The sequence below is a fragment of the Bombyx mori genome, chromosome 3, assembly GCF_030269925.1.
Source record: "Bombyx mori chromosome 3, ASM3026992v2".
In the NCBI taxonomy this organism is placed as follows: Eukaryota; Metazoa; Arthropoda; class Insecta; order Lepidoptera; family Bombycidae; genus Bombyx; species Bombyx mori.
Genome location: NC_085109.1, coordinates 8246579 through 8274550, shown reverse-complemented (window position 1 = coordinate 8274550; position 27972 = coordinate 8246579). Strand labels below are relative to the sequence as shown.

The 27972-nt window shown below is 34.2% G+C and overlaps 4 protein-coding genes and 1 long non-coding RNA gene across 9 annotated transcripts in view; 1 reads left to right on the top strand and 4 right to left on the bottom strand.

The window, feature by feature from the left end:
- Positions 1-799: 799 nt before the first annotated feature.
- LOC119631098 (uncharacterized) lies at positions 800-16579 on the top strand. Of its 3 annotated transcripts, XR_009976623.1 has the most exons (6): positions 800-1091; positions 2282-3130; positions 3943-4059; positions 14497-14621; positions 15002-15169; positions 16287-16579. It is a non-coding gene; the product is annotated as an uncharacterized LOC119631098 (long non-coding RNA). The 3 variants fall into 3 exon arrangements; XR_009976626.1 differs by lacking the exons at positions 800-1091; positions 2282-3130 and adding an exon at positions 3137-3509; XR_009976619.1 differs by lacking the exons at positions 800-1091; positions 2282-3130 and adding an exon at positions 3137-3513.
- LOC134198695 (venom peptide SjAPI) lies at positions 8200-11333 on the bottom strand. Its single transcript, XM_062675997.1, has 4 exons — positions 10671-11333; positions 10429-10488; positions 9961-10122; positions 8200-8312 (listed from the first exon to the last, which is right to left on the bottom strand). The coding sequence occupies exons 1-4, from the start codon at positions 10697-10699 to the stop codon at positions 8273-8275; spliced, it is 291 nt and encodes a 96-aa protein (XP_062531981.1). The 5' UTR covers positions 10700-11333; the 3' UTR covers positions 8200-8272.
- Positions 11436-18054, bottom strand: LOC101736456 (uncharacterized). Of its 2 annotated transcripts, XM_038021602.2 has the most exons (5): positions 17754-18054; positions 17417-17588; positions 12766-12995; positions 11983-12166; positions 11436-11745 (listed from the first exon to the last, which is right to left on the bottom strand). In XM_038021602.2, the coding sequence occupies exons 3-5, from the start codon at positions 12845-12847 to the stop codon at positions 11463-11465; spliced, it is 549 nt and encodes a 182-aa protein (XP_037877530.2). In that variant the 5' UTR covers positions 12848-12995; positions 17417-17588; positions 17754-18054; the 3' UTR covers positions 11436-11462. The 2 variants fall into 2 exon arrangements, 1 of the variants encoding a protein (XP_037877530.2); XR_009976608.1 differs by lacking the exon at positions 12766-12995 and having other exon boundaries at positions 17475-17588.
- A 3938-nt stretch (positions 18055-21992) lies between these two features.
- On the bottom strand, positions 21993-22811 carry LOC101736548 (glucose 1-dehydrogenase). The gene has a single exon (XM_004931792.3). The coding sequence runs from the start codon at positions 22809-22811 to the stop codon at positions 21993-21995; it is 819 nt and encodes a 272-aa protein (XP_004931849.1).
- Positions 22812-23500: 689 nt separating this feature from the next.
- LOC101736686 (uncharacterized) overlaps positions 23501-27972 on the bottom strand; it is a 61877-nt gene continuing 57405 nt past the window's right edge. For both annotated transcript variants that reach the window (XM_004931793.5, XM_021351672.3), the window contains exons 4-5: positions 27150-27243; positions 23501-26355 (exon numbers count right to left, since the gene is read on the bottom strand). In XM_004931793.5, the coding sequence (XP_004931850.3) occupies positions 26194-26355; positions 27150-27243 (256 nt within the window). In that variant the 3' untranslated portion in view covers positions 23501-26193. The remainder of the gene's footprint in view (positions 26356-27149; positions 27244-27972) is intronic.

The window sequence follows — 27972 nt, the reverse complement described above, 5'->3', positions numbered from 1 at the left end:
GCTGGTTAAAAATCTTGCGTCACCTTATTAACAAAAAATCTTTATATTTATTATCTTTCGTTCTTCCATTTCACCTATTCAAGACTTAATTAAACCTTTATTGGAACTCAATATTTATTATAGAACTTCAAAATGTTCTATATTATTATTTCGATACTTTCTTAGGTATTTGGATTACGATATTAATTAAATAATATAAAGGAGCAAAGCGAAAATAAACAATAGATAATAAATGGAAAATAAAATATATGTAATGGAAGATAGATATAAATAATAGTGAATAATTTCAAATCGGTTCCCTGAAATATTTTAAAAAAGATTTATTGCGTACCTACCTAACGTTTCGCGATCCACGCTTTGTGCAAAATACGAAAATTGGAAAAGCTCTCCGTTTGCCGCGTCAAATAAATATCGAAAGAAATAAGGTAAGCGAAGCAATGGGAACGAGAAATCTATTCCTGTTATATACCAATATTTATTTGAAAATTTTAAAATATTTAATATGTTTTTACATAAATAAAGTAATATTGTTTTGTGGATTTCGGTGTCCAGAGATCTAAATAACAGCGTGTTTGGCTATTTACGCCCTAAAAGTGTCTTAAATGTGGTACTTTTTTTACTTTCATCTTACATATTTTCCCTATTTTGTATAATAATTTATGGAAACAGAATTTTTGAGACATAGATAAACTAGTATATTAAATTTGAAGTTGTTTGGTTGTATAATAAATTGAATGTTTGTACTATGACCTCATTGCCACATAGTGTATACCAATAATCAAATGTCATACCACAGAACAGAGAGTCTTATTTTATCATAAAATATTGTTTAAAATGTGATGTGATTTTTTACATTAAATTTTACTATTTAACACAACGGAATCAATTCTAGTTTCTACATAGTCGTCGTTGACAGAAAATGTTCCAACCATATTTGTGAAAACGTGTCTTAAAGCTTATTTTATATTCAAGTCCAGTCATTTTAGAGCGTGAAACAGTGTGGTCACGAGCGAACGTAGGCCGAAATGAAATACAACAAACAGAATGGCCTGAATGGAAATTGGCATAGCGTGAAGTCTGCCAACCGTCATGTACTCTCTTGTTTATATCCTCAGATTTTCGTAACAATTTTAGTTAGTTAAATTTTTCATTTAATGATCACAATAAAAGGCTGATAATTTTATTCAGATACATTAAATAAAGCCTTATTATATACCTATGTATATTTTTTTTTATAGCTTAAATGGATGAATCAGTTCAAGATCCACTTGGTGTTATTTGGTTCCCAGAGTCTATAGGTTTCAACAACTCAACGTGACCATATAAGCTTAAAAATCTCCATTGTATTGTACTCGTATAGGACAATAGGCAGCCCCAACCGTGCGGCCTGATATTATTATATCCTACGTTGTCCGGGTCATGCTAATCTACCTTTCTGCGAAATTTTATCTAAGTCTACTTTATCTAAGTATCTACAGTCATTTTTGAGTGAGTATGAAACATAAAAAAGTACACGTTTATAATATATATAATATAGATTATCAGTGCGAATGACATAATTTTAAAAGAAGCTACAACGGTTCTATTGATCTAATTTAAAGAATTCCACTAAAATCGGCTCAAAAACGAATGAAATAAGCTTATAATATGTTCTACGAGAATTGTAATTGTAATTATTTAATGAAAAAATGTTCAATAAATAGGAAAAAACATCGTACACAAAAAAAATCGGTCTGTATAAATAGTACTGGTAAACATTCGGTCCATAGATAGAAAGAGTCAAATAAAGTAGACCGAATTGTCAGCCTCCTTACTCTGTGAATACGAATTTAGATTCCAATTCGAATGTGTATCAAGTGGCTACATTAAAAACAGCTTTACACCCGAAATTACTGTTTGTTGAATATTAAATTATTAGACGGTTGGTTCGATATCATACTGTTCCAACTGCATACAAATTTGAGTTAACGCTTACGCGATCGAGAACGTTAAAAAATTCACATCAAGCACACTGATACTTTATGTAAATCCAGCACGGTCCCAGCACATACAAGCCTATTTTGTAATACATATTTGACGATACGAATGTCAAAAATTATGAAGTTATAATAACAAAAATAAGATAATAAGTATGTCATGATAATAAAAAAAAACAGTGCGTAGAAAATAATCTATAACGTAACAAATGAACCGAATAAATGTATTGTCACCTCAAAAAATTCGATACCTTCGAAAATTAAACTACACATTAGAATTTCATAGTTTCTCTTTCTTTTTTCAGTATGGCAATTAATTGGCTGCTTGCCGGTATCTTGTTTATAAAAATCTTCAATTATTATACACATACTCTGTTTAATGAAAAATGATATATAATGGATAAGATGAAGTTAATAGATTTGAAAATGTAATCAGTTGATTACATTAAGTGAAACGAGATGACGTGATATTAAGTCTCAATAAAAAGGTTATTAACTGAAACTTTAGCGGACGTTTTGGAAGAACCAGAGAAACCACGTGCACACATTTCTCCACTTTCATAAATGCTAAGCGGTTAATAAACCACCAATTGAACCTCATTGAACAGTAAATTAAACAGCCAATGAAAATAAAACAATTCACACCGCTTTGTTCCTCGTGTTCCTGCTAAAATCCAATCTAATCGGACCTTAGTTTGTTCATAAACATGCTCCTATAAACGTGCTGATGTATAAATGAGCTCGGACCCAGCTTCGGATGCTAGACGCTCATGCGATTCATATTATGAAATGAGAATTAAATTGTCTGTGAAGTATACAAGAGGATTACCGCATAAAATCGACGTAGGTTAGAACGTTTCACACAGTGCTCTAGCTCCAGTAACTTGTGCAAGTCTGAACGGACGAAGGTCCATGATGTGTAATGTACAATCTCCTACGCGATCCTCGTATGCCTCCACATACTGGATTATAGTAAATTCAAAATCAATTTAAAGTTAGAGCTTTATTTTGTTTGTTTCAAATAAAATACAAAATTTGGAGACGTTTTATTGATCAAAGTAATCAAAATGATGAAATTCATGATGAAAATACGAACGTCGAGGTGTATTGTGAACATGTGAAAATTGCTTCCTAACGATTGGTAAATTCATTGGGTACGTTTTCTCGTTCGCATTTTTGTCGAAATAGAAATTTTGATGATCATGTGGGTTTACATTCATTAAAAAATTTGGATGGTTCGTCGTGAATCTCATTGACGAACTTCTTATTTTTTTAATGAATTGTAATTGTCTGAACTGGGGACTACTGACAGATGTGTTTGTTATTTTATTGTTCGGTTTTCTAGTCGGTCTTATAAAGTTAATATTTAACTTCAATTTATCTGTTTTATTTGCAACTGTTAGATTATCAAACGAAGTTTTTCGTTCTGCAATGTTCTGAAGATTGTTCATTAATTGTCGACGTACAGGATATTGATCAAAAATTCTCAGTCGTAACGGTTTTGCTGTTGAAACAAAAAATGTGTTCCTATTCGTAGGTACTACCATATTCAATTGTTGATAGTCTTGTAGTCTGGCATTTGGATTTTCATCTACATTGTTCAAGATACTTTCTAATTCTTGAAGACTCATTAAACGTGGAGTGCTCGCGGCGACTTCAACTTTACTTTCAAGATTAAACAACCTCTCGTTGCTGTTCTTTAAGTATTCAAACATTTTTGTGCCTGGTTGAAAATACCGTTGTAAAGGAGATCTCACGGATCTCTCCCAGTAGGATCGAGGCGAATAAGTATTTTCACTGAAGATGGGATGATTCGGACTCTGTGAGTCGGATTTTTCGATTTCTATGTTAACTTGGCGTTCAGCGTTAGAGTCTATTGATCGTATCATCGAAGCTATTTGTCGGCCCAAGTTACTGTAGAAATCGTTATCCAGCTCGTGTTTTATAAGATTTCGCCTTTTTTCAGATATATGTGGAGGATGTTCTGATCTGATCTGATCTTGAAAATAATCATTATTATAATTTCTTCGGCCTACCATTGAATCACGTAAGGGTGTCATTCCATAACGAATATCACGCTCAGGTAAATAATTAGATTTGTTTAAATCGACTCTATGTATTAATTGAGACAGATATTTAAAATCCACATCGTTCATAGGTGTTTCGTCATCGTTTCTAGAGTGCAATGTATCTGTACGTGCTCCATTCCGGTTAATTTCCCCTGAATAAGGCACCTGGGACTCTCGTGACATATCGTTGAAATCGTCATCAGTGGGCATTTTCTTTCTTCCTCTTAATTTTTCCTTTATTTGTTGTAACTGACAACAAAAAATTTCCAGTCAAACGAAATATAATGTTTATATATTTTTATTGGTTTCGAGCAGACGAAGCTTTCGGTTTTATCAAAAAAGTCACCACGCCCCCCCATTTTCAAAACATATGGTTAGAGTCACAATTACTTTAGAAGAACGGTAATTTTTTTTTTCAAACCGGATCGCTTGTCTTCTTCGAGACAAAATTAGACAAGATAGGAATCTCGACTACTATTAGGCCCTACCACTATTAATTACGCAAATTTAATCTTTTTGATTTTAACCTTTTTTCCATTACTCCATGAACGGAATGAAGATTTGCTTGCTATACGTTCTTATCTTATTCATCATATTATACGACATATATTATTATATCATACTTATATTATGACATGACTATGAATACAATTTACTGGTGGTAGGACTTGTTGTATTTACTGGTAGTAGGACCTCTTGTGAGTCCGCACGGGTAGATACCACCGCCCTGCCTATTTCTGCCGTGAAGCAGTAATGCGTTTCGGTTGGAAGGATGGGGCAGCCGTTGTAACTATACTGAGACCTTATATCTTAAGGAGGGTGGCGCATTTACGTTATTACGATGTCTATGGGCTCCAGTAACCACTTAACATCAGGTGGGCTGTGAGCTCGACCAAAACAGGCGTCTTGCTTACTTTTAATAACAAAATTAAATAACTTGTAAAATATACATGAAACAAATCGAGATTGAATTAAGTTGATCGAAATTAAGGCATTTTAATTGTATTGCGTAGCATTTCTTTCTATCAGGTACTTGTATGGTTTCTAGCTTGGAATATGGTTCGTAAAATATGCATAGTTACTTACAAATTTAGCCTTAGGTCCGAGCCTCCTTTTAGTGTGATTCTTTTTTCTAAAAAAATTAAAATCCAATTAAATTAATGGAAGTGATATATGGAAAACGCTTCTGAAAATTAATGTAATAAATGTGGATATTTCTTTTCGCACCACACGCTATTTACAACAAATACAATCATCTACGATCTCGTCCGTGGTTCTGTTGCATGGATCTGCCTTTCTTTTGCAATACATTGTAAATTATGTACCGGAATATTCATTTATTATAATCAGTCCATATTGTGAGTTGTGTATTTTTAACATTGTAGTGACGAGCAAAGGATACCCAATTAAAATTATTTTTGTATATTATGCAGCTTTTAACTTTGGAAACGGTTAAAACGGAAACAGAAACGTACAAATTACGAAAGAACATTTAATTACGCGCTTTACAATTCAAAGTTTTGACGTTGAAAGAATAGAATTGATCACCTCACCGGAAAAAAAACATAGAGAACACTAAGAAACCCACTAAGAGCAGCGCGTTCTTAATTAGACTGTCTGTAGATGTCATTATTTAATCAATACATAATAATATGATATTGCGCTTAATAAAGGATTTTTAATAAAAAGTACGAGCCTCGTAAAATTGGACAGATTTAACACTAAAATGAATATACGTAGAAACATGAAAGAGCAGCATTCTATGAAAGTTATATAAAACCTGCTTATTTATAACAGAAATATAATATAAAAAAATTGTAAGATTTGCCGTTGATGTTAAGATTTTTAACAACATGAAAAGAGCCAGAAACAATGCTAATGAAATTAAGCACTATTTGCAACAATTTTTGATGACGGTTATATCTTGCATTTATTTAGTTTTGAGTCTTATATCCCTACTACTTTTGACTACGTCCATCGTCCGTATTTTAGGCAATCATATGATCGATATATAGTTGATGTGGGATGTAACTGACGTAGTTTGAAGATAAAAATTAAGAGGATTGGAACCCATTATTTCGTGTAATTGTTACTTGTAATACTATTAAGTCATGGACTGATAAAGGTGCGGCTTATTGTCGTAATTTAAAGAACTTACGGCTTTTGTGAGCCACTTCGGTCATTGGGTGTTTTTTCTGTAGTTGTCGAAGTACTATTCGCAGAGTCTGAACTAGGAGAGTTGGTAGTGATCGATGTTACTGAAGTTGAACTAGAGCTTGTTCGCGTTGTAGTTATTGGTACAGTGGAACTAGTCGTTTGTTCATTTTTTGTGGACCGAGTATTTGTTATATCTGGTTTTTCGTCGTTGCAAGATGGCGTAGTACCTATTTAGAAAGAAAAAAAAACATTAATGTTGTTTTGGATTTATTGAATAAATTTTAGATACATACCTCCGAAGATGGGCAGCTGTCCTACTGGTGGTACAGGCACAACTGGATACATCGGTATAGCGGGCGGTGGCGGTAAGCCTATAGGAGGATAGTAGGGTGTACCCATGTTTGGCAAGAATATAAATGACGGCAACGGCGCTTTAGGCTTTTTGTTCAGCAGCAATATCTTTTTGTGACCGTGGTTTTTTTCCTTTTTTATATATTCGTCGCTTTCACTGCTGCTGCTTGAGTCAGAACTGCTGCTACTGTCTGAAGAAGTATCGGAACTAGAGTCAAAGAGACTGTCGTCTTGTGTTATTCGTAAAATTTTCTTTTTCAAGGCATTGTTCTTCATTTTCCTCTTCTTTCCTGTTCTTTTTGAATGTTTGCGAAGTTTCTTCTTCGATTTGTGAGTTAGCGGCATGGAGCCACTTCTTCTATTGACGATCTGCTCTTTATCGTTTGTTTTATTGATCACCTGATTTTCTACTGTTTTGAAAAATTGGTTGTAAAGCCAGTCACCAAGGTCATCAGCGTCTTTCGTAATCTCATCGACTTTCTCATTTACAGGATCGACCGTTGAAGTTGGACTGACGTTTTCTGTTTCTGTCACAGGAATTTGGAACCTAGTTGGATCTATCTTCGCATGTCGTCGAAATCCCTCCATCATTTGTGTGCTGAAAGTTATTTACAAGGAAAACACGATTTACCAACACATATTTCAGTTCCACTTATAAGCTTTGTTATCGTTCAAAAAAACTACATTTACATCGTTCTATTACGATCGTTTATTTTCCTTACAAATAAAGATGTATATTGTTAGACATCGAACATGTATTTAGGTTTCGAAATTGATGTACATATATAACGTTATTCAATTTTATTTGCACTTACTTGGATTCACATATTTTCGTTTCCGTGTCAAAATAGAAACCGGGATGGCAGTGGCAGCCGACAATACATCCCGGGATCCCGTCAATGCAATATTCAAATCTGCCATGCTCACCACATTCTGTAATTTAATGGTTTAAATCTCGTAAAATTGTATGTTCTTTTCATCATTGCTCGTATTTGTGCGCCATTATTTGGTGAGCTGAGCCTCTTTTGATTCGAAGGATCCGTTTGTTTTAACCGTAAGCATTAGCGATGAACTACCATGATGCAGATTGGTACATAGATCTGTGATGAAATATCTGCTACAGGTGAATATGATTATTTGATTTTTTTTAAATATTTACAACATAAAAGTATTAATGGTTATAAATTAAGTGATAGTTACCGTATTTTAATTTGACTTTAGTACAAAAAAATTGTGGCAGGAATAAACTGAATAAAATCCAGATATTCATTAGGTTAGGATACAACCAATTAGCGGTTACGACTCCGCAAGGAACATTAGCTTTGCAATTTCCTTATGAACTCTATTGAACTGAAATACGATACAAAGTGATCAGTTATTAAGCACAAATTGTACTTTAAAATTACACTTTTTAACTCACTTATCACAGTGCAGTTTCTGCTGGCCTGTGTTTTTTTTTCAAGCAAAAATAATGCGTGTATGGTTTTCTTTTTAGCGCTACCATACAATGACCGCTTTGAAATGATAAGGCTCGGCGGTCTTGCGTTGTTCGTGTTTCGAAACCTTCTTTTTGCGTCAAGTGTTTTAAAATTAAACACTCGATCGTTGCATTACAAACTGATTTAATAAAATATGAAACAAATAAATGCAGTAGTAAAAAAGTTTATTTAACAAAAATAGATTATAACATATATATGTATGCATATGGTCATTTCATTTCTACCGGTCGTCACCAAGATCAGGAATACCTTTTAAGCCCCTGTAAAAAATGAAATTATACTTTTAATTACAATTTTAGACATGCAGAAATGTGTATTCTTTTTTGTATGAATAAAATTATTGACATTAACAACAAGATTATAATTATACATATAATGAGGCTTATGCTTGAAAAATCACATGTTTCAACATATTAAAATTACATTGTGCTCAAAACTGCGAGTCTGTTTTATTTATTATATTATAAATGGAATATAATAACCTCCGTTTTTAAAAACTGGCCGTAAGAGATTGCCATGAACATAAAATCTAACTGTGATTTTTGTCTACGCCGCCGCGCCGGGTTGGCAATTTTTTCGAACATATCTTTCCGGTTTGAAGGGTGGGACAGCCCTTGTACACTAACATCGTGAGTTCGACTCATTCAATGAGGGTGGTAGCATTCACGTCATGACGGATACGGGCTACGGTAATCACTTAACAATAGACAGACGACTTGATAAATCCATTTAGGGGAACAAAAAAAATTCAATTTTCAATTTCACTGCTTGTTTTACGACGGCGTTTACACAGTTGTCTATGGGCTCCAGTAATATCCTCTTAACGCGGAGAGCCTCGGTAGTCAATGAAATATTAAAATAATTATCACAATAAGTACAAATCGTAAAAACATAGCTTTTAAGATTAGCTTAAAAACAAAATTAGTTTATGGTAATTTTTTTATGCTAATGTTTCTGAATAACCAATACAGACAATATTCAAATTCTAAAATCATCCACTGATGATCGTCCACTAAGAATCATTATCAAACCCATCATTTATGTTAAAACCGACACAAAACGAAATTTATAAAAGTTACTTTATTCGCCTCATTCATTAAAATAATCCTCATTAAGAGCCTTTTAATTTGCGGTGAGGCTCGTTTTGCTACAATGTATTTCCACACCGGATTAAGTCATTTAGCTTAACATTTTCACGAGATTTCGTTACCAGAAATTTTGTGATTAAAATTTTTTGAACATAATTTCTTATTGCATCTGTTTTATGTAGTCTTTATTTGACGCAGTCGTCGTGGCCTAAAGGATAAGACCTCTGGTACATTCGTATCTAGCAATGCAACGGTGTTCGAATCCTGCAGGCGGGTACCAATTTTTCTAAAGAAATACGTACCAACTTAACAAATGTTCACGATTGACTTCCACGGTGAAGGAATATCATCGTGTAATAAAAATCTAAATTATAATTTGCGTAATTACTGGTGGTGGGACCTCTTGTGAGTCCGCACGGGTAGGTACCACCACCCTGCCTATTTCTATCGTGAAGCAGTAATGTGTTTCGCTTTGAAGGGTGGGGCAGCTGTTGTAACTATACTGATACTTTGGAACTTCTATCTCAAGGTGGGTGCCGCGTTTACGTTGTAGATGTCTATGGGCTCCAGTAAACATTTAACACCAGGTGGGCTGTGAGCTCGTCCACCGATCTAAGCAATAAAAAAAAACGCAATTATCGAAAGAGATACGCTACGGGCATAATAGGTAACTTGCCTGCGCTACCTTCTACCTTCCTCGATAATTTCACGCCGCAACTATTAATAAGTTAATTAGACGTTTTTTTTTCTTTTTGTTGTGTTCATATTCATAACGAGGTTAGTAAGTAAGCAAATTTTATTTATTGTCGCTGCGATTTACTTGGTACAATCTTCAGGCAAGACGCATTTGTGTGTCCGATCATCTCTCACATAGGGGTGAACGCAAATGCAACCAGGTTCGCAGAAAGGGTAGCACGGCCGCAGTCGGTCTCGGGGGTTGTCGCAGGTTACTGAAGCACAGCCAGCGAAGCACGCTTCGTACCTACGTACCGTTTATTTGCTTAATCAAATGATACGGTTCAATAACCTCATATCACATGCATTGAACAATATAATAAATTTGTTTTAAATTGAGGGAAAGTATATTGACATTGGTTAGCAATGTATTATTTAAATATTGATATTGTTAATGTTATTTGTGACGTGTGACAGTAACACAATACCATTTTGTTTGTTTCTTTGTTAGTGTATATTTCGAAACCAAGATTTCTCAAATTTTAGTTTCAGAAATTTTATATTTATGTATGTAATTAATTCTTACTGATTTTGTTACGTTTTAAATTAATACCTTTCATGAGGTCTCTCACAATTCATTACAAACGGGTACTTCTTTTCCTGGTCTTTTTCCCTGCGAGACAAAAAACTCATTAATGGATAAATGACGATTGTTTTTGCTTATAATTATCTTTACTGGGAAGACAGGTTAAAGGTCCAGTCACCAAGCTAATTTTAACGGGCTAACGGTGTTATATTTACTTCTGGTTAATAAGTTAAAAGTGCTAAGAAATATTCAAGAGTCATTTTACTAACGAAAATATTGCGGCGTGTGTCATTTCCATACTTTTCGTCGCGCCGTTGTTCCATTTATCAGGATCTTCATAGTGTTGTCGATATGATTCGGCTTCTCTAATTCTATCGACACCAGTATGGCTCTTAACGTCAGAATCGTCAAGGAATCGGTCATATTCAAACCGTCGTCGAGTATCCCAGTCTTTATGGTCGTCTGATTTCAATAAAGCCTTTTGTCTTGAATTTCTCCTTTCACTTATAAGTCTTTTGTTAATATCGTCTTCATAATCATAGTTAGGTCTCGTTGCTAATGCAATGATGTTATCTGTAATATGACTTTTGTGTTAAGGTCATAATATCCAAACCGGTTTAAAATTTCAAATAGTGACTTACATAAAAGAAGAGCCAATATCAATAGTATTCTCATTTTAATTTGTCACTGTTAATGTCAGATGTATGTCGATTGAAGACCGCGAAACAAGTGAAATTGTACACGGTTATAAAGGGTTATTATATTAACAAGACACAAAAGGTTGTACGGAAAGTCGAATTCTTCAGTGCTCCAAACTGCGATAGCAGTCTTCGTATTGAAGTCATTAAAAATAGAAAAACTTAATCTCCTTGTTTTGCCTTTCAGTGATTGTTCGATGAAATTCATTTTAGTTTTATTATTCAAACACAACAAGCATAGTTTACGATTTTTGCATTTGTCTATGGAGATCGATAGTAAAACAGATGGTAAAAATAATTTAAAACAAAATGGAACCTAATGAAATAAATGAAACCTAATGATACAAAATCTCTTTATTTGAATTACATTCTTTTTGAGTTTGGTCTATATGCGTCGCTTTGTAGAATTTTCCTTGGCTGGAGTGCTTTGATCGGTGGTGGTGCTATGACAATATTAAAATAATTGCCCATCCTGGATACTTCTGGACTCCTTCTAGCATCTTCTAACTTGTAATTCGGCGGTGGAAGTTCGTTCTCGACAATTTCTTGACCTTCTCGTTTAGTATGACTTCGATATGACCTTCCTGAATATTTTGGTGATAATGTTTTGTCTCTTTTTGTGGGTATTGGGATACCCATTTGCGTCCTAGAAAAAAATAGCTTAATAAGATTGTACTTTTCAAATGTAGCATGTTTACTATACGTTGTTTTTGTGGACAGTTACATTCATTTGCATTTGAGGTCTTTATGCTCACGAAACTTCAACGCAACGTGTCTTTGACGTGAAGACGGGCGACGATGTTCAAGTGGTAATTTTCGCCAAAAGCAAAACAAATGCATTCTGAAATTTTAAAATCATTGAATCCTGAATTGAAAGACTTACGGAGAGCAGTCTTGTGGCAGAACGCACTGATGGGTCCGGTCGTCCCTTATGTAGGGTTCTTCACACACACAGCCAGGCTCGCAGTACGGGTAACAAGGACGTAAGTGGCTGCGGGGGTTGTCACACGATACTTCCGCACAACCACCGAAGCATGGCTCGAATACTTCATTAGGCCAATAGCAAGCTGGAATATTTAAATTAACATAAAGTGTTTAATATTGTCTAAATTATAGTATGTTATACTACATTCGTTTATCTAAATCAGAAACTTATTAAGCTACTTTTGGTTTTAAACTTTAATACATTATCATCGAATGAAAAGATTAATAAAATATGGTTGAAATATTGCCCTATAACAAAAATCTTGGTAAATTTTCCCTCGGGGAAACCTAACGACATTAACGGGTTTGTAGAAGCACTAAATCAACGGTACCAGATTTTCTTTTCTTTGCAATGGAACCAAAAATGACTTGAAAACAGAGGCAAAGTTGCAGTCGTTTTTAGAAATATGTACTATCAGGTTATAAAGTATCACAGTTTATGTGAATAATGTAATTTATTAAAAATATCATAATTGTAAATCAATTTTAATCTAGCATGTTTTAGATTCATTTAACTGATATTAATCACTTATGTTATGGAACTTTCTGGAGTCATGATTTAAAAATAGTTTAGTGATACCTTGATCTCACTTTTAAATTTAGCACACTCAACACTTTTTGGTAATTATAGTCGGTAAACGAAAACTGTAAATAGCGGGTTATCAAAAATCAAATTACTCACCTTTAACAATTTTATCTTCATCCCTACCATTTGTAAATACTAAAAGTAATGATAGACTAATGCATGTACACAGTAACCTCATCTTTTACATAAAACTTCCACTGCACTAACGAATTACTCGAAGAGCCTATTGTTTCGCTCTATTGTCTTTTTGTTGAAAGATTATTTTCAGACAAAATGATTTATGGTTTCTATTTCTTGAAGATTTTTTTTTAATGAATTTTATATGCCTAGAAATTTAATATATGTTTTAGTATGGATACATCGTGCTCTTTCTTTCTTCGCACCAACCCGTATCCGTCGAACTGTGGGGCGGGATTGAGATCCCGTTAGAATCTGTGCTGTACTGTGCCCACGTAAGTCCACTGCTGGACATAGGCCTCCCCCAAGGTTTGCCACAATAGCAGGCTGTCGGTCTACCTCGTGGAAGGCCTACACACGCTGCGCCTTTCATCCGAATCATGTCCCTTTAACTTCTTCGGCTCTCCCTCATACGCTGTTTAGTGAACCGGCGTGTTGGCTGCTATATACGCATCTTACTAAAGAGAAAATGGGTGACGGATGACCGCACGCTGGTTATAATCCAGCAACCCTGCTGTTTACCGGGGGTATCAGTTAGCGACTTTTTTTATTGCCCTTGTAGGCAGATGATCATACAGCCCAGATGGTGAGTAGATCAGCAATGCCAGGGGCAGAGTTAAGCCGCTGCCTACCGTCATATTGCAAGACAAGTCATATCACTCGGGAAACATCGTAGAGGGGAGCTCATTTAAAAGCCTTTTAGGTGGGATTCGGATAACCCGCCTATCAAAAGCTTCTTTGTTCGTCGTCTTGACCGCCTGTTCGGCGTATCGGAAAGATAGGGTGACGGAGTCAATCAATATGGTCTATTGATGAAAAGGCGAATTGTTAGTTCGCGCTATGTGTAATCGCCATCTTGTTCATTTTTGTCGCGAAGCCGGTTTGAAGAGCGGGATATCTTTTGTTTCATCGTAGCTGATAAATCAGCCTTTCGAGCTAGGCATAGGTATTCACGTTAAATTAAATAATTCATGATGATATTTAACAAAATAATATGAGCTATATATTTTTAATATGGTAAGCATATCGAATATCAGAAAGCTTATATGGAGAGGATAGAGGTCGTCAAAACAATATGATAAGGGTTCACGTATTTCATAAACACGAAGCCCGGTTAAGCCCCGTCTGATTGAATTATTGCTTGCGTTGTAAAATCGTAGATGAGTTTCAGTATTCGATCACGTTTCTGGGATATTTTATAAATCGCATCACCTATAGGTACTTATTCAACAGGTGATTAACGTTAATACTAAAATAAAATTAGTACAAATGAGCATAACAGCTAATATGATTGTAACAAAAGATGTTGACGGAAGACGTACTTTAAAAAACCTATCATACGAAAAGACAGACGTTGTGCATAGCATTCTCTCAGCGGCCGTGTCACTAAAATTTAAGTGATGGCAATGAATTCCGGATAACTTGGGTCTACCTTCAGCAATTGAGGATAGTTTTGAATTTTGATTACATTAAGTTTTTTTTTAACGAGTATTGTAATCGCCAAAGACGATCTTGACGATTGGTGCCGTGATGATTTATATTATTTACACAAAATAATATGTATTTTTGTAAATTAGGTGACAAGATTTGCCGTTTCCACTGTGATGACATATGTATTTTAAGTTTCAAGTTTACAAGTTGGTTTTTCAGCTTGGTTTCTCTCATCACATAAAAAATACACAGTATAAATACATTAATAAATCCATGTGTCGCTACACTACCCTATACGAGTAAATTATGGCGCCAACATTAAAAAGAATACCGTATAGTATCAGGTAAAAATTTTGTTTTTGTAATTCTTAATTAATCAATTATTAGATTAGTAATGAAACTAAAAAAATAAGCAAAATCTTACGAAAGTAGAACTCACTGTACATTGTACTACGAGTACAAGCGTCATATTGAAACAACTGTTTCATCAAAAAAGAGCAAGGGGATGAAAACAAATAGTAAAGTTGCAATTTTATGAGCTCCACAAACACGATATGATTTCGTGCGATAAAATCCTGGAAAATGAAAGTTGTACTTACTTTGTTCTTATATTGCCGACTTAATACATAGTGCTAGAATGAATACATCCAGAATCACTTTTAATAGGACTAGTTTTAATTATGTTTTGTATACCTATTCCAACTAAAACTATTTTGATTTTCAGAGGATAGTCTTATTTATAGGAAGCTCATAAATATGAAACAATTTTTCACACAGGCACTGAAATTTCAAGAATAGATAAGGATACAGGTGAATTATTTACAAGTGGGACGTGGCATTGTAAAGCAAAAAAAAATATTTAGAAGATATATTACAGATATTTTAAATGTTTGTTAGTAACTTATTATCTATGACATAATTTAGTTAGGTATATAATAATTATTAGCTTATCATTTATGTACTGCAGCAACGCTTTTTCTTCTACTTTTTACATAATACATACATATGTCGTGTGATCAAAATAAAGGAGAAAAATAATAATTTACATCAGTTTTTATTACAAACTAGCTGACCCGGCAGACTTCGTAGTGCCTCAATCGATAAATAAAAGACCTAAACTTTATTTAATTCCGAGAATTTTCATATTTATCTATCTTTTAAACCTTCTCTGGACTTCGCAAATAATTCAAGACCAAAATTAGCCAAAGTTCTCGAGTTTTAGCGAGACTAACGAAAAGCAATTCATTTATATATATATAAAATACACCTACAAAATTAACATAATGGTATTGTTTAGTTTCTATGTCTAATTGCTACGTTTTATAATAATAATAATAATAAGCCTTTTATTTCATGCAAATAATAGGTTACATACACGTTTCAAGTATGAAGAAGAAATTATAAAGAAGAAGAGAAAAAGAAAAAAAGGAAAGAAGAAAAAATAATAGTGATGCTGTTTACACTTGTTTGCCCTTTTCTCCTTCCTCCTCTCATCCCTCTTCCCTCCCTCCCCTCGTTTAAAAAATATATAAATGTAGGTAGTGCTTTTAAAAAAAGTTTATAGTGTGTAAATATAACAGTTTGTTTACATGAACCCTCCTCAAATAAAGGTGAAGGCCTCCTCTAAAGAATACCATGTATCTTTATCTTGGGCCATTTTTGGCCAGCGGGTACCAGCTATTTTTATCAGCTCGTCTGACCATCTCATGTGGGGTCTGCCTTTCCGGCGTTTGCCTATTGGACCCTTCCACGTTGTTACCCTGTTGGTCTATCTCTCATCCTTTAGCCTCGCTACGTGCCCAGCCCACTTCCATTTTAGTTTCTTAGCGTAGATTAGAGCATCCGTCGCTTTGGTGGCTTCTCTAATTTTTGTCTAATTGCTACGTTTTACTGCTAAGTAAAATTGGTCTATTTATATGATTGACAAATGTATTTGTTAAATAAAGTGCGAATATAAACATTTTAGGGCTAGCTCACGTTTACTTTATGAGTGTTGTTATTGTTAACAGGTCGTTTTATATAGCTGGAGGGAAATTGAGGCATTTCACATAACCATCGACGGAACTCGCTCGGGGATCCGCCTACGAAAAATAGCTTTCCCGATAAAATATGATTTTGTGCGATCTTTTTTATTACTTATACTCGGGGGAAGTTTGCAGGTTTATAGTCTAAGTCTGGGTTTCGTTAAATTTGCGAACATTGTAAAATACCTTTGTGTTTTTTTTTTGTTTGTGTAATATTACGAGTGCTAAGGCGGAAACAATTTTCAATTTCGTTCCAATAAACATGTTAAATCAATTTATTTGGTGGTTTTAGTATTGTAAATTTCATTGATTAGTTCACTACGGACTTAACTTGAGATTACTCATTGGAGTGATATTAGTTGGGCCAATACGCACTTTTTTTTAATTGCTTAGATAGCTGGGCGAGCTCACAGCCCACCTGATGTTAAATGGTCACTGGAGCCCATAGACATCTACAACGTAAATGCGCCACCCACCTTGAGATATAATTTCTAAGGTCTCAGTATAGTTACAACGGCTGCCACGGGGGCCCACCCTTCAAACCGAAACGAATTACTGCTTCACGGCAGAAATAGGCAGGGCGGTGGTACCTACCCGTGCCGACTCACAAGAGGTCCTACCACCAGTAATTACGCAAATTATAATTTTGCGGGTTTGATTTTTATCACACGATGTTATTCCTTCACCGTGGAAGTCAGTCGTGAACATTTGTTAAATACGTATTTCATTAGAAAAATTGGTACCCGCCTGCAGGATTCACCTTTGCATCATCTTTTTTCCTGATTTGCCACAAAGCAATAGACGTTCCCCTTTAAGCGATTACGAATATGCCCCATACCTTTGAGACCAAATCAAACGGTAATTAAAAAACGATGAACAAATGTGACGCGAAAATATTTAGTGGTCATTTATATTACGCGGCTAGAAAAGTAATTTCCAAACATTAATGACAGAGAAACATAATCTTCCGACATTGAAAAAACATCGCATTCCCAACACGTGCACAGCATATTACAAGCAGAATGATCTTCTGGTCCCTTAAATAGACGCCTGTCGATTACGCAGCCCTTTCCTACAAAAACAAAAAAGAAACACTTCTCGATTTTAATCCTTACACAACTGAGCTAAGGCTGTGTTCGGTGTGTCGTAGGTAACAAAACAACAAATGATCACCAAGAGCCGATCTCGGCAAGTCCGTTGGTCTCTGGGGCTTGTAGGTCCGATATATTCGGGCGGGTACGCCAAGTCTTCAAGATTACTGTCAGCAAATACGATAGTCCGACGTGCCTTGAAAAAAATAGTCAAATAATGAAACCCAGAGGAAGATCGTTCATTTCCTTATTTCCAGGACGGGTCCCGACAATACCTTCTCCAATTAGTGTTTTGTATTTTACCCGTTGTCTTTTATGAGTTAACTAATAGTTTGTTTCCTTATAAAAATCGTTTGCTTACCTTCAATTTCGCCAGACTTGTCTTTTCTTAACGTGCGTTGTTTGTAATGGTGACTATTAGCAATTAGTCGTTGTCGATTACATATTGACCTGTTTATTACAAACTGCAACCTATTTTTTTTAATTAAAAAATTACTATAAATACCACCCACAAGAAAATTAAATTATGAATGTAGACAAAGTTTATTAAATGTGCTTAATAATAATGGCTAAATCAAAAATCACAAGTCAGATCTTGATAAAATTTAAATGGGGCCACATTAAAAGCACCGGCTTTCAAATAAATATCGACAACAATGGTTCACATACAAAAAAGTTCTGCAATGACACATTTAAAAAAATGAGAGGTCCCGCAGTAGTCGAAATTCGACTATAATTAATTGGAATTGTAAGTTTGTACACTATTATAATTGTATTTTATACTTTTATAATTACAAATTGCGCCAAGGCTACACTATAAAAAAATATTATTATAAACAAACAATATTTAATCTATTCTCAATTTGACAGCAGACGTCAAGAACAAAAGTTTGACAATAAATAGTATGCATGCGTGTGTGCGTCAAATACATGGTATGTAGTGTGTGTAATGTTTTCTTTATTGATTTAATGTATTTTAAATGCATTATTTAATAAAATATTAGCATTATGCACTTCTTCTCTATATTCTGTATAAGTGTGGAATATTTCATACTCCTCCGTCCGTGCAATTTTCGTAAAAAGGGATACAAAGTTTTTGCTTCACGTATTAATATATAGATACAATCCATTGAGGACCTGATCCTGGTTTATTAAAATCGGTTAAATTAGATTTCCACAACGAATACTGACAAGAAATGATTCGTGGGTTACGTTATATTATATTGTATGATACTTTGAAGCGATATACATTTATTATGTTGATTTTTTAACACATAGTAGGAAAATTTATTATTAACAATAATTACTGATCTTATGATTACTAAATTAACATTAAAACATCAAGATTTAAATTAAATTTTATTTTTGAATAGGAAAGAAGTTAAACTTATAAGTACCTACATATAATTAGAATGGTATTGTGCCATCTGGATTCGACCAGCTCAGGATCGGCTTATCGTGATCTTTGAGGGAGTCCTAAGTCCAGCAGTGGATGTCTGTGGGCTTGATGATGAAGATGTGCATAATAATTTATACAAAAAATAGACAGCTTCTACTGCTTTGTTGCTAAAATAAAGTTACTCCATGCCCATGAGACAATTGTTTTTGTAAATAATCATTGTGAGTTCAAGGTCATGTTCCAATGTGCATTTACAGCTATGGGTCATTTAACATAAGCTCCTTTATATTTTGCAGTAATAAGATATAAAAATGAATGTATTTTTCTATTCGACTTCCGGATCTTCTTATCTAATAGTTTAAGATGATATTTGGTTTGAGTCGTGAGATCTCGCACGCTGGTATACCTCAAAATCGAAACGCTTAAAAATGACTGAAATAATAAATATAATTCAATAATACACAAATATAAAACACGCCTTAATACTGGATGTGCAATGGAAGTCCAAGTGTAATGGAAATATTTAACGTAATTTGAAGATTAAAAAAAATTGTCGATTTCCTACCTATTTATTTTTTGTTATGTTATCTTATTCTTTCAGTTGACCTAATGAATTGTTGTAAACCAGTACCGGCAATAAACAAGGAAAACAAACGCTAATAAACATACTCGAAGAAAGATAATTAAGGCGCCCATTGACAAAGTTACGAGTATTACAGTGGATGTATTATTACATGTGCTCGTTCCTTCAGAGCTTAGGTGGCGAACAGGAATCTTAAATGTGGTTGTGAATTTTTGTTGCTCGCTGCGGGTATTTTCATTTTTGCTTTCCTGTATGCTTAAGTTACTTTTTAACTAAAAAAATATTTTTTGCGTTTTCTGGGTAATAAATAGCTTTTTAGTCACTTAAAATATTGCTAGACTTTTTTAAAGGATGGAACTTGTTTTTTTATTGCCTAGATGGGTGGACGATCTCACAGCCCACCTGGTGTTAAGTGGTTACTGGAGCCCATAGACATCTACAACGTAAATGCGCCACCCACCTTGAGATATAAGTTCTAAGATCTCAGTATAGTTACAACGGCTGCCCCACCCTTCAAACCGAAACGCATTACTGCTTCACGGCAGAAATAGGCAGGTTGGTGGTACCTACCCGCGCGGACTCACAAGAGGTCCTACCACCAGTAAAGTTACGAGTATTACAGTGGATGTATTATTACATGTGCTCGTTCCTTCAAAGCTTAGGTGGCGAACAGGAATCTTAAATGTGGTTGTGAATTTTCGTTGCTCGTTGCGGGTATTTTCATTTTTGCTTTCCGGTATGCTAAGTTATTTTTTAACTAAAAAATATTTTTTGCGTCTTAAACATCTTTTTAATTAGTTATAATATTGCTTGAATTTTTCAAAGGATAGAACTAGGGCAAATTTAAAAAAAAAAGCGCGTATTAATTTTTCTTAAGAACTACGTAACGGGCTTGTGTTCACGAGCGATTATCACAATGTGTAATAAAACTATCGCGCCAAATTTATAACTTTTGCTGGCGATAAGGTCGTATTTGTCTGTTTGTATGCCCATTTATGATTAGACCGGTCACGGGTTCCGGTTTGAACGGCAGAACAGTCATTATCCAATTGAAACCAGTAGTGCCGTGAGCTTATCAACCCAATCCAAAATTTAATGACGAAAAATGAAAGACGCGGTATATACAGGTATATTTAGAACAAAAAAATAAAATTGCGAATGAATCGATATTAAGTTTAGTAGGTTGCCATTTCAAATATAAATATTACTGAGATTCAAATTTACTACACCTCTTCGTAGTGATATGTTCTAGGATTTCAGTCGAGCAACATTACGTAATTGAAAGCCGCGGTTTCGCCCCGGCGGCAACACCCATGCCGAGGTAGTGACGCCCGCCGCGTATAAATTAGGGAATTATATTAATCTGGGATAACGCGCAGACTGCTGTAATTTTAACGAGGTTACTCTTCTTTTCGTACCTGTGGATCTTTTAAGCCTTGTTTTATGGGTTCAGTTTCTAATTGTGTTTTGTATTGGTTGAACAAAACAACAACTGTCAGCCAACGATTTTAAGGCAATTCATAATATCTTTGTTTATGCATTTATGCTGTTTATAGTAATGCTCGAAAAAAATATACTTAATTTTTAAGTTATATCTGAAAAAATTATCAACAATTTTTCAATATTGATATTTATTCCGCAAATGAAAATATACGCTATTCTGTTTGTTTCTAGATTACTTACATAGTTTGAAATTTGTACATTTTTGTTAAATTCTAATTTTTATTTTATAGTTCCAACAGAGGAACAATGAATTTACGTGATGATTATAGGAGGGAAAATATCGCAAGATAGCGCAGCGTTAGGAACCCACCTGGGGAAGGATTACGGGCCTAGATAAGCAAATATATTACCGCAATTACGTTAGAAAAGAGGAGATTGGCTTGAAGAGAAAACTGCCAAGAATGTTCGTACAATCTAAACGAGCTCTTTCGAACCTCAGAGAGCACATCTCAACATGTTATCAGACTTCGTTCTCCAAAGGCTTTGTTTGTTTCGAGCGTTAATACACTGCTTAACATATTTTAATCTTTCCTCGTCTTTGTTCGGCGAAAAGTCAGTTAGAAATTAACTGTCTCCAGCAACGTTATCGGGGTTATGAGCATGCTATGTTCCGCCTCTTACGCCTCCTTAAACTTAAGAAAAAAAAAACATGTTTAATAATGTTTTAGTACCAAATTTTTGACGTGACAGCGTCTTATAATTCGATGAAGCCGGCTGCACTCACGAAAAAACATGACTCATGCCGCGTTACCTCGCTCTGAGGCGTTCTATTTAAGGTTTGAAGTGTAAGCGAGAGCGCGCAACGAGCGAAAAAGGGGCACAATCGGCCTCCGCGTTCGGCAGCGTTCGACATCTGTCTCTCTCCTACTTGAGTGAGCGATGCATGCGCGTGGACAGCTGCTATACAATAATACATTTACATGTTTTCGTCAAGTATGAAGTTCAGTGAAAAGTGAATGTGGTGTCAATTGTTTATAGCAACGATAATTGCGATAATTGAAAAAATAAAACCATTTCATCAGTATTTTCTTATTACGTTGTCACGTTCAACTATCGTCAGTATATCGACTTTACAGACAGCCGATTTTTTACAGAAACTTGTTGTTTCTTCAAAATTATTTTGCATCGCCTAAACTTAGTCCGCTATCAACGAAATATGAACACCCAGTGACGCAACGGGCACTCTCACTAGCTACGAATGTCACAATATTTGCTACATCAGTCGCTTCGGTAACTATACGTAGCGGTGCGTTTGATTCTACGATTCGAAACATTGCTTTCACATCACTTTCTTTCATGCCGCTTGTTGTGAAGAGTGGTGTTCTCACAGGTCCGGGATTCACAGTATTTACTCGCACCCCTTTCGGTCCAAGCTCCAAAGCCAAGCATTTACTAAACATGTCGATGGCTGCCTTTGACATGCAATAAGCGGTCATTGCGGGCAACGGCTTAAATGAGAGCATACTTGAAATGTTCACAATGTTTCCTCTCGTTTCAATGAGATGGGGTATAACTTTAGTTGTAAGAAGATAAGGCCCTCGAAGATTACTTGCCATTACGTAGTCGAAAGCTTCGATGTCAGGTTGTATTCCAGCTAATGAAGATACTCCAGCGCTGTTCACAAGAACATCAATCTTTCCATACTTGTTTAATGTGTTATTGATAATTCTGTCGATGTCATCTATATTTGTAATGTCGGCAACGATAATCAATGGTTTTAGACCGCAGATTTGTTCACAGCTGCTAGCCGTTTCATTAAGTTTGTTAACGTTCCTTCCAATTAGTGATAGAGAGGCATTTAATTCGGCAAATTTCATTGCACAAGACGCGCCTATTCCCGAACTGGCTCCCGTAACTAAAACTACTTTATTATTGAACATAGTACCGGCGCCGAGCGAGTGCTGACGAACAATGAGACTGGTTACATTATACATCGATGATTACGAATCCGGCTACGTTACTATGTGACCACAAAATGAAAGTTAAACCAGCTTCTATTATTACAGAACGTTGCTTTACTGTCTTACGTTAAGTTATTGACATATTTAAATTAAATCAATCGATAGAGATGGTTGTTTTTTTTTCTAGAAGCGTCGTCTGATTCATTGCTCTGTTTCATCTGCGATTAATTGAAGTGCTGCAATATTACTTTTTAGAATTTGTTATTCCTGTTTTTGATGTGTTACTGGCGACCCGCCCTCGCTTCGCTTCGGAAACATTAAATTTTATTATTGATCGCTGAGTCCCGCGATGTTACCTGTGATTATTGTTGTACCGCGGGTGACGCCGCGGGGCAAAGCTAGTCTAAAAAAGTAGCCTAGTTTCTCCTTATATCATCAGCTACCTATCAGTGAAAGTCTCGTCAATATCGGTCCAGCCGTTCCAGAGATTAGACGGAACAAACAGACAGACAGACAGACAAAAATTGTAAAAAATGTTGTTTTGGTGTATGTACCGTATGTATATATATGTATATTCATATGCATGTAGTAAAAAGCGGTTATTTGAATATTACAAACACACCCTCCAATTTTATTTATATGTATAGATGTTACGGCTCGTTTTTAGTTCTTAATATGTAAATAAAATAATTGAAAGGGTTGACATGAAATAAAAAAACAAGGTGATTTTATTATGATTTATTTGTGTCATCAGCATCCGTAAGATAACGTTAAATTTTTTAAAATTAATCTTTATTTACAGTATTTTAATATTATTATATATTGAAGCCTAAACTTAAAATAACTTAAATTATTTTGGCACTTGCTTTATAAAATGATTAAAAATTAGTTACAATTGGTAAAATTTTTGCATTTAATATATAATTACAATACATACAAAAATAAAACTTCATACAACCTATCGATACAAATACGACACAACCAATTTTTATGTTTCTTCAATACAAAAATACCATCATTTTGTTACATAGAAAACGAAAGTTGTTAATAAGAAAGCTATGAAAAATATGAAGATATATGCGTTATAAGAATTTATAATTATTAAGTCATATAGAAGAATATGAAATAATTGTAACAACAGAAGATTCGAGATTCAATAGTTAAAACAAAAATACCCATCTTGATGTACTAATAACTAGAAAAAAGTAGCTTATTATAAAAAGTCCCTAAAATTATTTTTATAAGAAATTCTACTAATGTTACACTTTTAGTTTTAGTAAGTTACATTTAAATTACTAACTTACTAATATTGAGAGAGCGAGGGAGAGGGAGAGGGATATATTTGTAAGTCGAGCCATGAGTTTTCATTTTCGTGTTACCAATACCTGCTTGAGTTATGAAACGGTTTAGATTCCCGAGAGGGATTTGTATCAAGAGGCTGATTTACATATTTATGTTAACTGTAGAACATTAATATGGATGTTGGTAAATATTTGTATTATATTAGTTCAGCGATTGATGGTAATTCAATAATTGTTTGATTTAACCATTGCATCGGCTATTTATGGATAAAACATTTAATTTTAATCGCATTCTATACTACTTCAGGTCAATAGCTTAAGACAAATCAATCATTCGTTTGTGTGTGATAAAAGAGAGAAAAAAAATGATTTATTTATTTTAAATCACACTACTTCTAACACTAGTCGGCAACAGTAATTGAATACTTGAAAAAATTTAACAACATCAAAACTACGCGAGTCAATAGAATCTAATCTAATACAATGATTTGAAAGAATGTCTTTCTATATTACGAAAAAGTACTGAACCTACTAAGCTTTTTGATAGGTACTGGTATATGTAGCACACGTAGAAACAGTTTAAATATTAATATAGAGGCAAATACAGCCAAATAGGAGCCATAAAATACATCATATTTTATAAAAAATGATGTGTATAAACACTGGAGGGAGTGCGATATTGGACGTATTTACTTCCACTTAAATGTCTTAACCTAACGCTTTCTACATACTTAGAACCTACGTCTAAAAAAATTGAATAAACATTTTCGATAGACCAGTTCCTTCGAATGAAAAGAGATCAAAAGGCATGCGGAAATATTGAAAACTACAAAAGCAAAGTTTTTTTAATATGGCAATAAAAGGTTCCGAACTATTTATTAGGGATTTAAAAATATATGTTTATCGTAGAGCCACTCGTAAACAAAATATTCGTAGCGTCGGTTGAGGTTTATGGAACATCGTCCAGCGATCGATGTGGCCACGGCGCGCTATCCAATATATTATTATTTTGTGTATCGAAGCGTGATGGATACTACACACTACTACACACATCCATTTCAAAATGATTAGTTCACCTTATATTAAATTCTTTCGAAGCTGAAACACAGCGAACCGTAAAACAAATTAAATCACTGAAATTATATCAGCCTAACCATTTGAATAAAATGAACATTATGTTTAATGTATACACCGTAGTGCTATCTATAGTTATAGCTCTAAGGATTAAAGATTAAGATATGACTAAATGTGATCTCCAAAGATATTTCGAAAAAAAAAAAAAACTATTGCAATAGTTCCTACAAATATCTACAATGTACCTAGAATATTCATAAATCGAAATACAGTACCTACGTGATTATCTAAGTACTAAATTTCTAATACAAGGAATATAAAAATAAATAAATAATCTATACTACAAAATCTACAAGCTTCTCTCCATAATTTCAATAAATATTCACAAATTTATGATTACTTTTTCCACTGTCCAACAATTCCTTCCCGTTTCAAGTTGATAATGTTAGTTGAAATGATTAGAATTTGCGATGACGATATTGCTTAGCAATCTTAAAATTAATGACCAGCAAATTGCTACTTGAGTTCGAATTCATAAAACTCCTATTGTACTCAATTCAATTCACAAGAAGACTTTTGAAATTGATCTTAAATATTGTTTAAGCTCGAATTGAATTTTGTGAGAGTACAATTGTACGTTTTCATCATGAATTTAAAATGTCACCTTAACAAATGTATTGCTTAAATCTTAGAATATTTAACTTCTATTCGATTCATCTAATTATCTTTTCACTTATAGAGTTCCATATTGAAACTGAACTAAATTGATGTGTGGGAATGTATGTTATAGATTGCTTAGCTTCAACTTTTGCCCGGTATTTAATGTAATGTCGATTGCTAGTGAATAACTATCAAAATTTGTCTCTAATGTTATTAATATTTAAACTTCATTTAAATGGCCGACGCATCAAAATTATCATTTGAGATTACGATAATGGCAAAGTTTTTAAGCTCGTCGCACAATTGCAATTTCTAAGGATAGCTACTATATAATTTGACGAACTGTGTATATATAATAGTACATATTTTGAGTGCGGTATTTAGGAGTTTTTCAAATGGTGCGTGTCGTGGTCGCAACGGCGCAATACAGCAAAGTGTGTCACTTGGAAGGAGTTGGCAGAACGACTTCCACGTTCTAATGTCCCGGTCATCGTGTAGCCCATGTTGAAGTCGGCCTGGGTCACGTTAGTTGTCAGGTATAACTGTTGATAGAACACAATAAAGGTTTATTGGGTAAGGTCTAAGTACCGTTTTCTTCTCTGTTCGTGAATACATATATCTATATATATAATAAAAATGAATTACTGTTCGTTAGTCTCGCTAAAACTCGAGAAGAGCTGGACCGATTTGGCTAATTTTCGTCTTAAATTATTTGTCGAAGTCCAGAGAAGGTTTAAAAGGTAGACAAATATGAAAATGCTCGGAATTAAATAAAAATAACAATTTTGTTTTTCCTTTTATGTGTCTCCCGTCGGACGGATTCCTTTTGTTTGTTTTAAGTTTATTTTATACAAAAGCTTAGGTCTTTTATTTATCGATTGAGGCACAACGAAGTCTGCCGGGTCAGCTAGTTTTTAATAGATATTAACAAGCCTTAGTACTAATAATTACGAAAAAAAAATCTTCGTATAAGATCAAATGATATTAATAAAACATAGGAGAAAAAATGTATTACATTAAATCAATCTTGAGGTGTTTGTTATTTTGATCAATTTCAACGAGTGGGAACACTAGTTAATAAAGCTTTAAAACAGAAAAGAAAACATTACCATGATAATGTTATCGGAATTGTTTAATATCTTATTTAATTTGGGATTCTGCATTAGCATCTGTATAAAATAGCGGGTAAAAGTTTGTTAATCTAATTTTAGGTGGCTTAGAACTGTTTCACTTCTATCCTTTTTTACGATACATGAAATTAATAAGATATCCTAATTTATAAAAGAAAAATTACATATTAAATTTGTCCCTGGTCATTATTACATAAAATTATTACCTTAAAATCAGCGTCGGTTCCGAGATGCTTAAATGTTCCCACGATATAAACAGCATTGACTCCGCTCACGACCATCCGAGCGTGGGTGCTGTGCCTAAAACAAAAATTTTTTTTAATGGCCAGTACTGTTCTTCAAATGAGTTGGGAAAAGAGTTCAGAGTACAACTCTACAAGGCAACAACTGTGTTGGGGCCCTGGCATTCCTTGTCGTCGCATTACATGTCAATAAAAAAAAAGCCTATCTTTTCATTTTTCATTCACTGCATTTGTTTTTATTTTGTTATTTTCTTGTAGCACAAGATAACGGCAACACGCACAGGGCCGTTTGTCAAGTCAGCAAGAATTAGTGCGGCACGTTTCCCGTAGACACCGGCCACCTTGTAATACTGCGACGACGTCCCCTGATTTATATACAGTTCATTGCTTCATAACAGTGTTTTACGTTCAATTTTGTTATAATAAACGTGTATAGTGTGTATACTGTAGACGGATGACTAAATATTACTTTACTATAATAATGAGCTTTTTGTGATCGTAATCAGAAAATACGTATTCTGGATACATAATAAAAATGCAATTAAACAATAATTTTATAAAAAAAGAAAATATTAATTACACAATAAAAACTACAATTAATCGTGGGATACTGAGAAAGACCCCTTGTACAGGAGCATTGTCTTCGAGCAGCACCGGCTCAAGAAGGTTGGTGATATTTACTAAACAATCACTTGATCATATTTACTAATGATCATGAAAAACTAACTAATATCAAATATGCAAATCATCAAATAAAATAAAAAAATGCTTTTAGAATTGGCTTTTC